The sequence below is a fragment of the Hermetia illucens genome, chromosome 3 (genome assembly GCF_905115235.1).
Source record: "Hermetia illucens chromosome 3, iHerIll2.2.curated.20191125, whole genome shotgun sequence".
Taxonomy (NCBI): Eukaryota; Metazoa; Arthropoda; class Insecta; order Diptera; family Stratiomyidae; genus Hermetia; species Hermetia illucens.
The window spans coordinates 117,392,697-117,410,218 of NC_051851.1; the positions used below are offsets into that span (position 1 = coordinate 117,392,697).

General features: G+C 39.9%; 1 protein-coding gene across 6 annotated transcripts in view; it reads left to right on the forward strand.

Annotated features, from left to right (window-relative positions):
* LOC119651280 (protein limb expression 1 homolog) overlaps window positions 1-17,522 on the forward strand; it is a 195,818-nt gene that overhangs the window by 168,818 nt on the left and 9,478 nt on the right. For 5 of the 6 annotated variants that reach the window (XM_038054784.1, XM_038054786.1, XM_038054787.1 and 2 more), the window contains 2 exons: window positions 15,802-15,965; window positions 16,085-16,278. In XM_038054784.1, the coding sequence (XP_037910712.1) occupies window positions 15,802-15,965; window positions 16,085-16,278 (358 nt within the window). Of the gene's footprint in view, window positions 1-15,718; window positions 15,739-15,801; window positions 15,966-16,084; window positions 16,279-17,522 lie in introns of those variants that run through there. The other variant, XM_038054789.1, reaches the window with a different exon arrangement.

A 17,522-nucleotide genomic window follows, 5' to 3' on the forward strand; every position in this document is an offset into this window, starting at 1 on the left:
AGTTATAGGGTGTGAAACTTTTCATTTTCCGTGAATGTCGTGTATTCTAAAACTTGTATGTCGTCATCATCACGTATCAATTCGTTAATACCACAACAAAGTGAGTTTACGTGAATGGGAAGTCGCGGGGAAACATTTCATTTTAGTTTTATGTCGTCTATACATTTTTAGGTCGTCTACCCTTCATTCAACCTTAAGCTTATAAAAGTTGTTCAGTAACGATGAGTGAATTGTGGTTTTACGTCAGATGTGCATCTAATTGGCACTGCTGTCATTAGTTAATGAATAAACTTCTCATGGGCAGGATTCTAGATTAGTAGAAGATAATTTACCTTTATCCCTTCCTTACAATGTATGTGTCAGACTACTCATAGTGAATTCATTTTAGGATAACTAAAAAGCAAAAAACATGCAAACAGAAATCTCGTCTGGCCCTCGTCTAAGTACTTGAACTTTGCAAATAACGCTTAACTTTCGTGATCTCATGAAGTCCTCTTTATTCGCTAATAGTTTCAGTATTTGATAATCTTATGCAGTATATGTATAATTTCAAATTTCATTGTCCAGTAAATGAATTTCAGTTTTAAAGATGTTTTCCAATAGTTTACAAGTTTAACAATGTGTACTTCAGGCTATTAACGCTCTCTATTAACTATGGTACTAATGTGGCCTTAGAATGCGATAAGTTCAGTTCAGTTTTTGTAAATTATAATATGATTTCCAACAAACTTGCAAGTATCATGCAATATATTATAGCTATATTACTGCAATGTGTTTCTTGTATAAACTTAAGAAAGGTTTTAAGAAAATTTTCTAGAAAATTGTAATAATAATAATGGTATTATTAACTTGATTTGAGCAGACATCAGAACGAGGTGTACTTTGAGGCTTAAATGAAATATATGCATCATTAAGAATTTTTTCAGACTTTTTGGTTGGACAGTTTCTGAGAATGAGACCTGTTTTGGGACACACATTTTGAGCCTTTACCCTCCAATATCAATAAGGGCAGGTGCGAAAAGTGCTGATTGTATTCATTCGTCTGCCACATGGCCATATTCTGAGAATAGATGCCCCCACTCCCTTAAACCCAACTCATAGTGATGCCATTTCACAGACCACACATCTTCACCAAATTTCGAGACAATATTTTCAGTCACTTCTGGGTAAATTATGTGTGATTGATCTCAGTGAAGTTTCTTTTAAACCTTAAAAATGCCACAACTGCGGGGTAAAGCACACGAGGAACTGCAGGGGATGCCCAGTCTTCCTAAAAACAGCTACATGAGATGGCCTGGAATTGTACAATCAACCACCAATCTAACCGCATACAACAACGAACTCCCGATAAGCAATTTAGACTTACGCAAAAACACCTAAAAAATTGTACTAGCCCTCCAGATGGAAAATCGAAGCTAAGAAGCCACAACAGGAGCCTTCAACGCGGGAATCCAACCCTTCAAAATCATAATTGGAGATTTTAACAGTCAAGTAAGGACGGAGCCCGTATTCAGGCGATACATGGGCTCCCATAGCTTACATAGGGATACCAATGATAACGGACTGCGGATTATTTAGTCAACAGTATCGCACGAAATGATTGTTGGAAGTACCTGGTTTGCGCGGAAAACGGTTCGCAAACATACGTGGGCCTATCCAGATGGGAGCACTTTCAACCAAATTGACCACGTGTTGATTGAGCGCCGCCACTTCCCAGCCTTGATGAATGTCTGAACATACAGGGGGGCCAATAGATACTCGGATCAGTAGTTCGTTGGCATGGTGCTCCGGGCTCGAATTACAACACCACCCAGAATCCCCTCTGACAATCAGGTGAGAGTGAATACTGAAGCCGTCCACAACACAGCCCTCCGCAACACCCATAAGGGGGAAATGGATGTCGCATTAACCGCAGCAAATAGATGTGTGTGTCCGGATAGCTGGGTGGTTAGAGCACAAGGCTGTCATACAGAAGGATGTGGTGGCAGTGGAGTTTGTATCGTGATTTAACATCGGTTACCAGTCGACTCAGCTGTGAACAAGTACCTGAGTCAAATCAGGGTAATAATCTCGGACGAGCGCAATGCTCACCACATTGCCTCCTACAGTGTACTGTGTGTACCGTCACGGTCTTGAATTAAGTGCTCTAACATACTTCAAGGCCCTGATCCAATATGGATTGTTACACCAACGACTATTATTATTATTAACAGATATTCTGAAAATGGAGCATCAACAAATGATCTTCACAACCACCTAAGGAGCGTTATTATTGACACAGCCACAAATATACTTGATCCCAGCCGCAAGAAAAGTCGGAACGGCTGGTTTGACGATGAATGTAATCTAGCAACGGAACGGAAGGATGTTGCATACCGAGTAAAGAAAGCAGGCACGCGCAGAGATCTACAAGGAAGTCCGTCGAGCGGAGAAGTGAATTCACATCCGGAAAAAGGAACCCTGAGATAACGAACAGGTCTGTGAACTCGAAAAGCACAGAGAGTAACCGCACCAGGCGCGCAAGTTTTACCAACAAGTACGCAGGATGAAGCAACAAAGAAGGAAATCTGATTTCTGACAAAATGGGCATATTGGAGCGATGGGTTGAGTATTTTGATGAACTACTCGACAACCAAAATATCGGCCAGTTGTCATACCTAACGATATATGTAATGTTCTGAGTGTGTTTAAGAGCATCCATTCAAAGTATTCCTTTCTATTTTATTTTGTCATTTTTAATGAAACTGTAATTCAGTTTAGTATCACACTTAATAATCCATAAGTGATAAACCTGCATCAGCTAGACAAGCAAAAAGAGATGCACAAACGTCCATGCTAGCCGAAATTCGAACCCAGGCAATGGAATCACTAGGCTGACGCTCAACTAATTGGACCGTGTCGGGCTAGTAAGCAATTCTTAATATGTGAAATACCACGATACCGAAATTAGGGAGATTTTTACGGTATGCAATGCGAATAATCAACAGCGCGCTCATCAGGAGGTTACTAAATTTAATTCAAATTTGTGCATTAATCCCTCCTGTTCCCATCGTTTTTCTCTGATACGCCTAGATTTTTTCCTGGCCACACATGCTTAAGTTGCTTCTCTCCATTTTCACCCATCTTTTTAACAGAAAGATAATCAGATTTCTAGTAAAATAAATAATATCATTTCAATAAGAAGGGACCTCTACTTGAATTTAATATCGATTTCACGTCTTTTTATGAAAAAAAAAAGAATATATTCAGCCTTTTGCTTATTGAAAAAGTTACGTAACGCAAGATCATTCGAAATGAATTTATTATACCTGGATTAGTTGCATTAAGCAAGAGCGAAGATCACTTACAGCCTCCAACCTGTTCAACTATAATAATTCTCAATACTGGATTAATAACAAGATCAAATTCAATCTAATTACCGTATTCACCGACCAGCCGCATCAGATCACCAGATTATATCTTAATCTTCTCTCAATCTTACACTTTATTATACGAACGCCTCAAGGCCATGTTTTGTGGAAGATCATCCGACTCCTGGACCAGAAGTATAGTAGCAACCGATGATTTTCAATAATATTTCACACAATCCTCATTCTATTGGACACCTGGATTTGCATCGATTTAATGATGCTATTATGCTACCAAGCCAGGACAGATCGTATACGTTTAAATCATAATGGTCGTTACTAGTGACGTCGTCTAATTCAATTGACCTTCCTCAGATGGTCAAAAATATGCAAAAACGTCTCACGGGCATCTCAGTCCAGTATGCAAAAAAGTTATCCAGTTGCAGATTCTCTGCGCTATATTTACCGCTTCCTAAGATGGGAGATATACCAGTCGAAGAATGCGATTCGCAATGAAGATAGATACAGTGACAGAGCTGGAATCGGGATAGAGGAGTAAGTGAAAGATTTGATTATTCTGTTGACACAAAACAGCTCCATGTTTTTAAATTGGATTCGCAGATATACTATTCAAATTCTACACTATCTTAATTTAACCACCTCAAAATGCCAAACAAACTAATCAGTTACAGAAAAATGTTTAATTGGCTTCGTATTCAATTCACTGACTGTACAAAGTCACCACAAGTGAGCCATGTATAGTGGATTCTCTCTAGAAACAGACCAACTTCATAAATTATGCGATCTTCCCGATGGTAGTCCAAGCAACTGGGTCCTAATCGGACTAAAGCTAGTTCCTACGTGATCCCGTTTAAGTTCTCTTTCGAGGTTTGATTTAGCTCGAAAGCCTTGATTCCAATAGAAATTTGCAAAATTTATCGTTTTGTGGGAAGTGATCTTGTTTTTTGTGCCATACAACGGCCTGTTCTACAAAAATTTACTGGACCGACTTAGGTATCATCGCACATAGGACAAGAATAGAAATTCTGTCCACCAGCCCGGCCGGTCGCAAGCAGCAACTAATCCATTCACTAAGATCTCCGCAATCACAAATGGTCCTATATCATCATTACCATCATCTTTCACCGATCCACATCGTCTACCTTCAATTGCGGAAAAAGATCCTCACATCTCCAAGTTGGTCAATAAATATTCGAGCATACGAGGAAATTTATTGAGACTTTTATTGTTCTTTTACGGCGTATCTTCTTCTTGGTGATGGAAGCGGATGTTGGTCCCCTTGCTGACCGCTTGTATCGTTTTATATAATGGCTAGCGAAGTCGAAGCTGAAAATAGTTGAAGTGAATGTTGGGAACAATAGAGCTCCTACCAGATCCGCCGGTGTCCGGTTGCAAATGTATCGGACATTTTTTACAGATAAGCTACTCCTACTAACTAAGCCAACATAAATTTGAACAAGTTGGAAGCCAATGTCGTATATCAAACTTGTTGCCAAGTGATCGAATTTCGTGGGTCTTGTTGGTGCTGCTGCTGATGCAGCCTTGCGGGACTCTCCGCAGTGTACATGCATATTTCAAGCCATCTTCGCCTTAGCGAAGAACAGGCCGCCCCAGCCATGCCCTCAACGTTTTCCTCGTCCACCTCTATAGATTTTATTAATTTCCTACTTTTCCACACTCGTCTTTTGAGCTCTCCTTATCCCACTGCACTGCTGAGGTAACATTCTTCTTCGACGTCTTCTGCTTCGCTCCACCGATTGCGATCATATGCGATCGTAAATTAATTTGCGTGCGACTGAATGCGGAAATTGTTTTAATAAATAATAAAATTTTATATTTTTCATGTAAGGGGCTTATGTGAGCCGTCGGTACATGCTGCATCATATCTTCTACGCAAAATTGCATCACATACGTTCTGCATCGTCAAATAGATGGCGATCAATTGCCACTACTCCCGCTCGCTCCGCCTGCCAGCTAATCGCAGGGTAATCCAGTTTATGTGAAAATAATTCCTCGGCAGACAAAAACCTCTTTCCATCATTAGTGAGCCGATGTGTTCAACATTGTAGCGAAAAACTTAGATAAAAAGTCACAAAAAGCCACGTTTTAACTTTGGATCATAAATTTATGAGATGATATGTAAATTGTACGGAGTCGGTTAAGTAGCGGCGTAGTTGATAAAGAAGTAGTCACTGATTTTATGACGACGCAGCTAGGGAGTTTGAGTGGAATTCCTCGGAAATACTAGCTTCTGTCAGATGTTGAGCATGCAGGTCATTAAAGAGCTAGGTAAAAACCAGGCCTATAACATACTCCTCAACCGCGACGGTCAGTGAAACCTGGACGGTAGTTTTCGGACGCTGAAAGTCTTCATAGCACTTCAAACAAGATATACTTAAGAGAGATACCACCTTTCACAGTCCGATACAATTTTAACATTGGGGAAATTGTAGTTTGGATTACTTCATTGAAGATTAAACAACATGTCTGACATTCTGAACTATAAAATAAAGTTAATGCACAAACTAGATGTAAAAAACTGGATTACAGATAACAGATTTGAGACTACCGCGAAATATAAGCTTCAAAATCTAATACCCAAACGGTCTGACACCTAAATGATTTGGGGAAACTAGACTCCGACATATCTACACAAGCTCCCAAAGAATGTGGGGTAGGAAATGATTTTATTGGCTAAAGACATTTTAACTGGGGTTACTAGTAAACGGGCAGATTAAGTCCACTCCCCCAAATAGAGAGAGATAGTGAGTGTCTTATGAAATGGGAAAAAAGCACCCACTCAAAGCGTAACAGCTGCCCTTAAAGGTCGCTAAAAAGTGCGAAAATTTATACGAAACTCTCTCCAATGTGAGTCAACTCTGTGAAGTAGGGTGGTGTTCTGCAGAGCGTAGTGCAAAAATCCTTGATTATTATTGACCCTAGACCACCCATCTTGTCGTTGAAATTGGAACTGGTTGGTAATCTTTAAGGAAAGAGATGAACAAGTTAAAAGTAGCAGAGAACTGTATACACGGGGCATATTCTAAAGAAATAAAGAATTATCAACGAAGCTAAGATCTAATGAGAATTTAAATTAGAAAGCGGAGTTCGTAATTACAGAATGTATGCATACAAGCTTTGAACCCAGCACTTATTCTATTTCTAATAGGGCCTCAGATAAAATTAGTCCTCGTTCTCCTCTGATGGTGCTCAACTCGCCTAATTGTCGCAGGCGGTAACTCTTGCTACACCTCTCTACGTCCAACATCTTTTATAGATACCTTTTCTTTTCTTTTCTTTCAACAAAAATATCTTGAATCGCAACTGTCGACCTTATCATTTCCAACCTGCATATTAGAACGGGCTTATCAACTAGCTATCGAGTTCAATGTGTAAAGTAACCAGTTCAATCGTTTTACGTTACGCCCAATTCAGTTTCGATAGCTTCAGCTTAATCTTGGTAGCAAGCAATTGGGATTGCTCCCAGCCAACATTTGAAATTCAAACTGTCCTAGTCTCATATTTGTAAACTTGTGTAATGTCTTTTCACTTGGATCCATCCACACATCCGCTTCTCATCAAGGCATAAGAATTTACATCTTCCTTACTCGTGTCTCTTGTTATCCCTTTCTTAGCACTTCCTTTTTTGAGTGCATGATTGAGAGTTTTAATGTCAATATCAGATATGGTCCCGACGTCTTCTATTAAATCTGACCTCACATCTCCCTCTCTTTCTACATAAATTTCAGTGTGAACCTGAAACGGACTTGTTTGTCAACTTTTTTAGAGATCCCTGGTATTTCCGTCTACAAAACGCAGATACTACTTTTCTAGAAATTGCCGACTTGTTTTGAGCGTTTTGTGTAAACCTAATTTCGTTGTTGGTTTCCTGCCTTTTCATCTATATGGAAGTCTGTCACACGCTATATAACTATTAACAGTAAATATTGTGGGAAAGTAGGAACGACGCCTGCAGTTAATACATTTCAACGGTGAATGGAAACCAAATATAGGTTTGTGGCGTATCAAAGGAATATCATTGATAGGTTCTATAAGGTCGGTCTTAGTTTTGACAACTGTTGCAAAAGCTGAGGTGAGTGTAGGCGCTCAAAAGTGATGGTCTATTTCACAAGTCCATTCTCAGAAGCTAACCAACTCAAAAATTTCAAAAAATCAAGTAGCTTCCCTTTTTCAGCCTTTCTCCCGTTCCTCACCCCCCCCCCCCCCCAATGCGTTTTTCACACTGTAGCTTGATTCGCAAGACGGCAATTAACGGCTAATGTTGAAGTGCGATGATCTAATAGGGTACGACAGTCAGTGACGGAGGTAAAATGTCGGCGTGTTATAAGAATATATTCGATTTCGGTTTACTGTTCCCACTATAAAATATAAGAAGAATGACAATGAAGCTTGATGAACCATGCATTCGCAACTACAAGGTCGTGTATGTCCGCAAAATCTATTATACGCACGCCACTCTCATTGGGCAAAAATAATTTCCATTCTCTTTTGCATGCATAGGGCTCGCCACACCAAGCTCAAGGCAGAATATTGTCAAACACTATATGCGTGAGAGTTTGAGTTTTAGAAACAGACAGGCGGACAAAACTGCATCAGAGATTTGTTTCAAATTTGAACTTCGTGGCAAATACCTAAGTTTATTCGACCTATAGTAACCGCGCGACTAAGCATATTCGACTTGTAAAATTAGCTTGTACTTATCTCACTCTCCTGGTGACACTTCAACTAATGAATTCGTACGCTACCGACAGCACCAAGAGTTGTTCATTTTAAATATCATAGCTCATAAACTTCATCATCATAAACTTCTTCTCCAAATTTCTAGACTCCCACCAGTAAATCAACTTCACATTAAAAATCCTTTATTCAACTCTTTCTCAAAATGTCTCCATTACCTTCCCTCCTGTTTTTACTTCCATATTTTTCCTAAACTATCTTAAAAAAGTCTTATTCAAGACATGTTCATTGGCCAAAATTATTCACTCATTTCAACCTCACAATTTTCCACTTTTCTAGGCTGGTACAATATCATAAAACGAGACTTTAAAATTTAAAATTTCACTACTTTTTCCTTGGTGTTCAAAGGTGGCGGTGAGGAGGACGGGGTGGCAACCCTGTCGGCTGAACCAAAACCACGCGGCTTAGGAGAACCTCCATAGTGGTGGCACCGGGAGACGCTGTATAGCATTGGCTTGCCGGTCGTGATGCAGTAGGCGAGTGCTCCAAAGGCCTAATCAGGGCGATCAGGCTCGAGTCTGCACGGGGACCCATCTGAAGTGGCAATTGGTCACGAAACCTTACCAGGGGTATACTGGTACCATGGGAACCGGGATAGGGGTATACTGGTACCATGGGAACCGGGATAGCCCCTGGACTCTCATACTTTGGGAGAATTCCTGTTGTATGTGAGTACAGCTCGGTTGTTTGCGGTTCGCCCACTAGCGGGAGCTTCATGGGGGTTGTGGTTACGTTCAAACGAATCTTCGGGCCTCGGCGCGGTGCTGCGATTCAACGCGGGTGCCGTACTCCTTAGTTCGGTGGAGATTTAGGTCTTGCATCCACCAGTATGAATGCTGAGCCGTGCACTTGGTATAGACTGGTACTGTCGTAGCGTGCTTCGGCGGGGCTCTGATTGTGGTCACAAAATCCGTGTCTTAAGAAGACCGCGGGAATAAGTCTCCATGAGAGGTGCTCAAGTATATTAAAAGATCAACGTTTTAATTTCAGCAATTTGCCAGCAATTAGATTCTTACGTGGATGTATGATACTTACCTTGTGATAACGTTGAGCATAATATGTGGATGTGCATGTGTGTGTAGCTTCTCCCCCACCATACACACACACATCCCATCCAGACCCTCTTCAGCCTTTTTACTCAATTTGCCTCTCCCATCAACCATCTGTTGGTTTCGCTCCTACTTCCCATAACGTTCCTGCAAAGTTTCTTCTCATGGTTACTCATTCCGTTGCTTCTCTTCCTCCTCTCGTGTTTCCCAAGGGTTGATACTTGGTATCTACTATTTCTGTTTTTTACCACAAACCTCCCCTCCACTCTCTTCTGCCAATGTTTGCTTTACGCATACAACTTCAAATTATTTGCCTCTGTTTCGTCTGATACTTTGATCCATAGGTGCTGGATTAACAAGCTGAGACTAAATGTTAGCAAATGTCACTAGATGTGCTATTCGCTAAAACTCTTCCCAATATCCATTTGCTAATCTCTTGGTGGGCAAACCCCCTCACTACTGACCTCCTTTCAAGACTTGGGTGTAATATTCGATGACAAACTTTGTTTCAACTTCTACTTTGTTCAGATCATCAATATAGCTTCCAAAATGTTTCATTTTGTCCTGGGTTCCTACTTCGACTTTACCTCAATCCAATCGTCCTTAACGCTTTCCAACCTCCTTGTCAGAAACATCCTTGAATAGTCTGGCCCCCTTCCACGCTCTAAAATCTATACAACGTAAATTTATCCGGAACCTCTTTTTAAATAAATCGGGAAACCGGAAGCTCGACGCTTCAGGGTATGACAGGTTTTGTTTGTTTCTTCTGTGTGTATATTTAAGTGCAGACCTGTCTCATCTGTCCGTAGCCGGTTATGTATATGCATTTACCATGTTAGACTACCCACTTTACTGTGATATTGATATTTAGTTGCAGTAAATTTACACCGTAAAGTGAACTTTAAGCTACTGTAACTTTGTTACTAATAGTATGATTTTGATCAAACTTGGGGACAATATGAATCATTTTATATTCTATGCTACTACCAACTTTTATAACTCTATCATAAACTTAAGGGGGGTTTTACTCAATTTCCCCAAAAATATTGTAATATACTATTATTAACTTAATTTGAGCAGATATCGATGTGGAGGGTATTTTGAGGCCTGGACACCACATATAGGCAGCTTCATTTTTTTCAGATTTTTCAGTTGGGTAATTTCTGAGAATGAGTCCGTTAAAGAAATCGTCACTTTCCACCCCTCCCACTCCCCGCCTTTCCAACTAATCTCAAAACTAATACCGGCTTCGAAAAGTACTAATCGAGACCTTTCATTTGATACCCCATATTTGATGAAAAAAAAATTTTACACCCGCTTTTGCATGTATGGGCCCCCCCCTCTAAATCTCAACGTAGGAGGATAACAGTCCCTGCATGTCTGGGAGTCCACAGTTCCCACCTTCTTACCAAATTTCGTGCCAATCGGTAAAGCCGTTTCTGAGAAAAGTGCTCGTAACAGGCAGACAGACAGACAAACAGACAGACAGACATTGAACCGATTTTAATAAGGTTTTGTTTTGCAAACAAAACCTTAAAAAGAACCTTCCCTTGTTGTCTATCCCTTAGGGCTCCGCAACTTCAATCTCCCTTTCCTGAAACAACGCCGCATCTTTGTTGTCTTTGTTGATATCCGTACCCGTTTCAAACTCCGTGATTGCCTGATGGATTGCTCTGCCAATTTCGGTATTGTTCTCCACATCGCCTCTCGTAATACACGCAGTTTTGAACTCGCCGATCCGGAGACTATGCGGTCCTATAATCCCCTTCAGTTTGGGTCCTCTGGCTCTTTCCTTAGTTTTAAGCGTAATATAATATAAGCCACTTACTTGCACCTACCTCTCAGGACGGACAATATCTAAGTAGAAATTTACTTTCTGTATATTGTTATTAAATGAAAAAAACATGCTTTCACTATTTTCCTGCTTTCCATTTCTTTCTGTTCCTTGTCGGTCTCCTACTCTCTGACAACCTACACCTTTTACGGTATTTATTGCAATGTCGTGCTTTAGAGCTTTTTACAATTCTAAAATTTACCTCTGAAAATGTGCGCTTGTATTAAGGCAGTTGATTCTATATTTTGTCGAATCATTTCTTCTGTTTCTAAATCAAAACACGCGCAGTCTACCTCCCCCAGAAAACTTTTCTGGCCCTTTGAACTTCCTTTCGTCGTTACGTTGTTCCTTGCATGTTTGTGATCTAGAGATACATCTGCGTTCAATAAAAAGACCGTGTGGTCTTTCAACAAATTTTTGAAACGAGAAGTTGGATTTTTTGCCCTTAAAATTTGACCTAAATCGGTCGAATAGATTTTTCACAATCATGTCAACCAGTCATTTCGAGATAAACGCATCTAGAAAAAGGCGTTTTGAATTTTTTAATGTTTGCGCACTCCTAAAATAAGCGTCACATACAATACATTTGTTGAGCTTCCAGCCATATATAATGTGTATATTGTACGTTATTCCTATCGGTATTTACTATAAGAAAAAGGCGTTTTTAGAAAGTCGATTTTTTGAAGAAAAGATACCAGACGACCCTTTAAGGAAGCCAACTCACGCCTTATCAAATTGGCTCTTGCTAAGTTGTCGAAGGCTTAAGTGTGACTTCAGTTATTGAGATCTTTTCCGAGCCTTCTGACCATTATAGGTCAAATAACCTAGCATATTATTAGTTAAAACATTTCACTTTAAAGTTTTACGAATATGACGTTAGTAACCGTCGTTACTACATATAAGCAAAGTTTCATTTTGAATACGCCGTATTTACATTCAAATATCTGGGAAACGGTTTGGAAAAAAATTTGGTTTGGTGATATGATAGCCTTCCATTTCGTTTCAATATCACGAATGCCGTCCACAAATAACCTTTTAACTTTAATAGTCCAATTCTTTGCAAACCACAATTTTTAGGTACACCGGAACATAGACTAGGTTTTTACAATCAATACTCGATAGATTTAACAATTAGACTTTATTAATTAATTTATTTAAAGAATGAAGAAAAAGTGAAGTGACTATTTGCTCGTTAGAGGCAGAAGAGAATCCTCTCGCTTCATGTGTTTCTTTTCTGCCCCTAACTCATGGCACACTTTTCTCGCTAGTCTTCCACTCCCGTGGCGAGCTCTACAAAGTGGATAGTTCCGCGCCATCTATTTGTTCACATTCGCAACATTCGAAATAAATTTCGAATGCTGCGAATCCTGCCGCGCCACAACCTCATTTGGTATCGCTCCATGTAGTGTGCTGAACAGTCTGTGTAATGTTTATTCAATGTGTGTCAGCGCTAAAAGTTACGCTGCAAAATCCTGCATTAATTCACGAACCCTTTATAAACGTGTGCGTGTGTCCGGATAGCAGTGGTTAGAGCACAAAGCTGTCATACGGAAGGTCGCGGTTCGAATCTCACTGTTGCCAATGGGATTTACATCGTGATTTGACGTCGGACACCAATTGACTCAGCCATGAATGGGTAACTGAGTCAAATCAGGGCAATGATCTTGAGCGAGCGCAATGCCTCCTATAGGGCAATCCTGTAGTGTACCGTTACACTCTTGAATAACACACTTCAAGACCCTGATTCAATTGAATTGTTGCGCCAACGATTATTATTATTTGAGATCTACCCTTTAACCACATTCGAAAAGCTTCTTTACTATGCTCGTTTCCATATTTCTGCCGAAGCGTAGCCATCACCATTTATAATTCGTCCTGTTTTCGTTCCCCATCCGGAACTGTCTCCAATCCTTTTGCTGCTGCTCCTTTCAGTGACACTGCTAACGCAGCAGCAGATTCGTCAGGACTTCAGTGATTTTGTGCACAGCAGTTTCAAGTTGAGACTTTAAAATAAGAAACGGTGATGTTCCTCTAGGTTCCCTTAAACTAGTAGCCCTGATGAAGGGAACAGTGTTTCTCGAAATATCGGTATTTGCAAGGATCATCAACATTACTAATGAAAAGAAAAGGCAAGTTTTAATTATTTTAAGGTTTATTGTTCCATCGTATGTCGAAGCTCTGAATTTTAGTACTTGATTATCCTTCGTTACAGTAAAGAGCGTCTAGCCTGCTATACCTTATGAAATCTCTTTGGTACATAGTTTCTCTTTTCACTAGGTTCTGCGTTCAACACTTATTTACTTCCAAATGCTGAAATTGAGGTTCATTTTCTGATTAAACTTTTTCATGATTTTTTCAAATTTGATTTGCATACGGTTCTTAAAATTTTTCAAGGGATGACTTATAATTTTCTTAAGTGTTAATATTTAAGTGTTATGATATTTTCCTGGCTCCAGGAGGTTTTCCTCTCGCCATTTTTTTATTTATGCCATTTTTCTTCTAATTGCTTTGCCATTTCCTTTAAGCCCTTCATTATTTTTGCTTGTCTTTTAATAGCATAAATATTTTCCCCCTTGTTGTTTTGCTGCTTCATCCAATTTGTGTCTTTACTTCTTCACAAATGCTTTTCCTTACGCTTTCACTTTGATGCTGCAGCAATGCTGGCCAAAGATTTAGTACACTGTTATCAACCACCATGGCTGATATCCCAAATATTTCTTGATAAGAGTGGGGAATCAGACTGAAAATCTCGAAAATTTACGCCTCGCGGCTTCAAAGCTTCGCGAACTCTATTCTGTACTTTCCCGACGTAAGAAATTCAAACGGTGCTAACTAAACTGCTCTACATTTACCATAAATTATCGAATTGAACCATTTATGCTTACGTAATCCCCCCGTTGCCCCCAGTTCTTATGTGTATGTTTACGTGAATACCGAGCCCTCCGTACCTTGGACTGGTTTTTGTAAAACTCTGAAAGGTTTTACGCAAAACGTGAAGACTTCCGTGATCAATTCTGTCAATCAAGCTTTTGAAGTGTTCCTTGATACATTTCAGAATGATTATAGCTAATATCTTTGGAACAGCAATAACCACGCAAATATCCCTCCAATTGTGGCACCCAATAGTGCTTCTTTGGAACTTTAACAATCATCCTCCCACATATTAGGAATCATCTCATGTTCCCAGGATTTACGAATGAGTGGAAGTAACAACTTTGCTGCATAGAAAAGTTCCGCAGGGAGACCGTCGCGTTGAACGGCTTTACTCCGTTTGAGTGCAGAGAAAATGCTGCTTCTTTTTGGCATGTGGCGGTGGTTTACCATATCACTCACAAGAGATGGAACTTCACAGGATGATATACGATTTAGAATGGTGGTGAAGTGCTCTTTCCACTTCCTTCAGCTGTCCACCACCCTGGATGACAAGCCTACCGTTAACGTTCCTCGCAAAGCCATCGGACAACTTACAACCACCTGCAAACGCATTCGTTATAAATTATATGGTGGCGAAATCATTGCTATTTGTGGCAGCTTGTGCTTCTCTCACCAGCGCAATTGTGATCATTTTGTTAAGGCGTACATTACACTGCGCATGGCCGACAACTTCATTCCTACCAGAGAGGAAAACACATTTGACGGCGGTTCAGTACTCATCAATATTATCGGATGGTTTCGTTAGAGTGCGCGTAATTTGCGAACAAAGAAACTTTTCATACCACTGGATCGCGGAGACGTATTGAATTTAGGAGCCGATGCTCTGCTTCCCTGCAAGCAAATGCAACGGCAGAGAAACGAAAGTAAAGGAAGAACTTTATAGGCCGATATCAGCAACTCTTTTGTTGAGCGCGTCCAGAAGATGGCTCCTAAATCTACTGCCGATCGCAATATGTTCTTAACCGGGCAGGTGTCTGCTCAAGAGAGCGCGCCTTGTTACGTCTTCGTTTTCCACCATACCTTAAGGGGAGTCCCAACGTCTCACTTCAGTTAGAATTAGAATATCAATTCACATTGCCGGGATTTTCGCTCGAATTAGAGAAAGGTAGCATTCTAAGCACGCTCGATACCGTTTTCGAAGAGCATTCGCAAATTTCATTCAAACCAATCATTAGCTGTTTTCAATAGTCAAATGCCGCAGTCTGAGGCCTTGTTGACGTTTCGCTAGCAATAAAGTTTCTAAATTTGCAGGTCACTAGCCCACAAATCACTTTTCTTTTTAGCGCCTTTTATTTATTCTTATGCGACATCCCCATGTTTGTCAAACCAAAGCCTTGCAAAGGTGAGGATAGTGATTTTGACTTGGATTGTGTAGATTTGCAAACGGGATGTTTGATCCGGCAAATGTTTTGGAAGGTTTGACGTTTGCGCCAAGCGACAAACATATGAAGCTGGCTTTAAACCCCTACTCTCAGGGCAAAGTAGGTGGTAGGCAAACGAGCTAACGCAAACAAATAAATGAATTCTCCTACCAGCTCCAAGCAATGTATTGCACTATCAGTCAATGCGGTCAATCTACACTACCTCATACCTGATACGATATCAAGCATTTTTCGCATAGCATAGCCTGATAAATATAAACTCATAACGGAAATACTTGCTGTTGTTTTTTGTTGTATATTCCGTTGCTAGGTCAAACGGCCAGTAGATTAAATAATCACTAATTCGACAATACTTTTTAAGCATACTTCTGTGGAAATCTAGGACTACAGTAGCGTTGAATAGATAAATGGCCGTAGATAAATATTGCATTTGATAGAAAACTCAGATATTCAGTGGCTTTTTCTTTTCCTTTCAGTTAATGTAGTGGAAGCTCTTCAAGAGTTTTGGCAAATGAAGCAAGCCCGTGGAGCTGATCTCAAAAACGGAGCACTGGTCATCTACGAATCAGTGCCATCCAATAGTCAACCCTATGTGTGTTATGTCACGCTGCCTGGTGGGAGCTGTTTTGGAAGTTTCCAGGTAATTGCTAATCAACGGGATTGTAGTTTATTACAATTTTCTTTTATATATCAAGGAGAAATAGATACATATATTATACTTATATCTACTTCTTTATTTATACTGCGTTATTCTTCCAGAACTGTCCAACAAAAGCCGAGGCACGCAGAAGTTCTGCAAAAATTGCTCTAATGAATTCCGTATTCAATGAGCATCCGTCGCGAAGAATAAGCGACGATTTTATAGAAAAGGCTGTTCTAGAAGCGAGAGCTTCATTTAAAGGTGATATAAATATGGAAGGAGATGGACCGGATACTGGCATTGGAGCGTTCAGGTAATAATATATTTTATAATTGACTCACTTAGGTTTTTACTTATTTTTAACCTCTAAAAACAAGTATACTTCTATATCTACGACATGTTTCTTAACAAATATATTTTTGGGAGTTTCATTTTTTCATCATTCATTCCTAAAACGGTTGGAGAATTAGTGTCAGCTCCAACTGCCTCACATCGGAAAAGGCCGACATTTAGTACTCCTTGATCCCAAAGAAGCGGTCTATATATCGTACTATCCAACATGACGTGAGAAAAAGTAACTTCATGTAGAGAAACGTAATAACAATTATCCAGATTATGGGAAATGAAAGTACAAACACTAAGGGTAAAGAGGATGCATGCAAGTATAATCAAAGGCAGATAAATGAGCAGAGGAACACATGAAAATGTTACAGAACACAGCTATAAGTCTCACATACATAGTTATATAACAGAGAGAGAGGTGTAGGTGTGTCTGCCAAAGAATTTCTATTGCTGAGCATGGGCCGAATAAAGAAATTAACTCGTGTTGGGCACAAACTCTTCACCCATGAGGATATAAACGAAGTCGATACAAACGTTTTTTCTGTGATAACCTATTTCGAGGCTGATATCAGCCAGTTCTTTGTTGCCTACATCGAACAGAGAAGTCCTACTAAATCCAGCGCCCGTCCTTATATCTGTCTGCCCTTCTTTAGAACTATGCTTCTAGAAACACTGGTCGAGGCAGTTTAGTATGTGGGATTTTTATCCACTAGAATCACCTTCGTCTCCAGAGTTCCCTGGAAGCTTTTTCGGGGCAATAACCCTCGGAAAGGAAGCTACGTGTAAATAACACAGTTCTGCACTGAAATATTCCTATACCAGAAATACACAAAAGCTTTTATAACTAAAGCGTCGAACTTCCGGCTTTCAATTTCTTCATGGTTGCACCACACAATCTTTTCCCGTGGAGCTCCTCACTCCTTTATAATGGGCTCCTATTTTTCTCCCAACTCCCCGTGAATATTATATTGTATTGTAAAATGAACATCTAAGTTGACTGTTATCAACTACGGGTATAGACCCTTGAAGCCAATCTGAGAAACTAGCAAATTGTGAACGTTACGTTAAAACTTAAGGGGGTGATCTCGTGTGAAGGCCGCTTTTTCGCTTTATTTTAGAATTTTTTTTATGAAGAACTGGATAAAGATGCAAATACGAATTTTTCACCATATATTTGTTAATATCTTGATCATGTGCAATAGTTTTTCCAGTCCG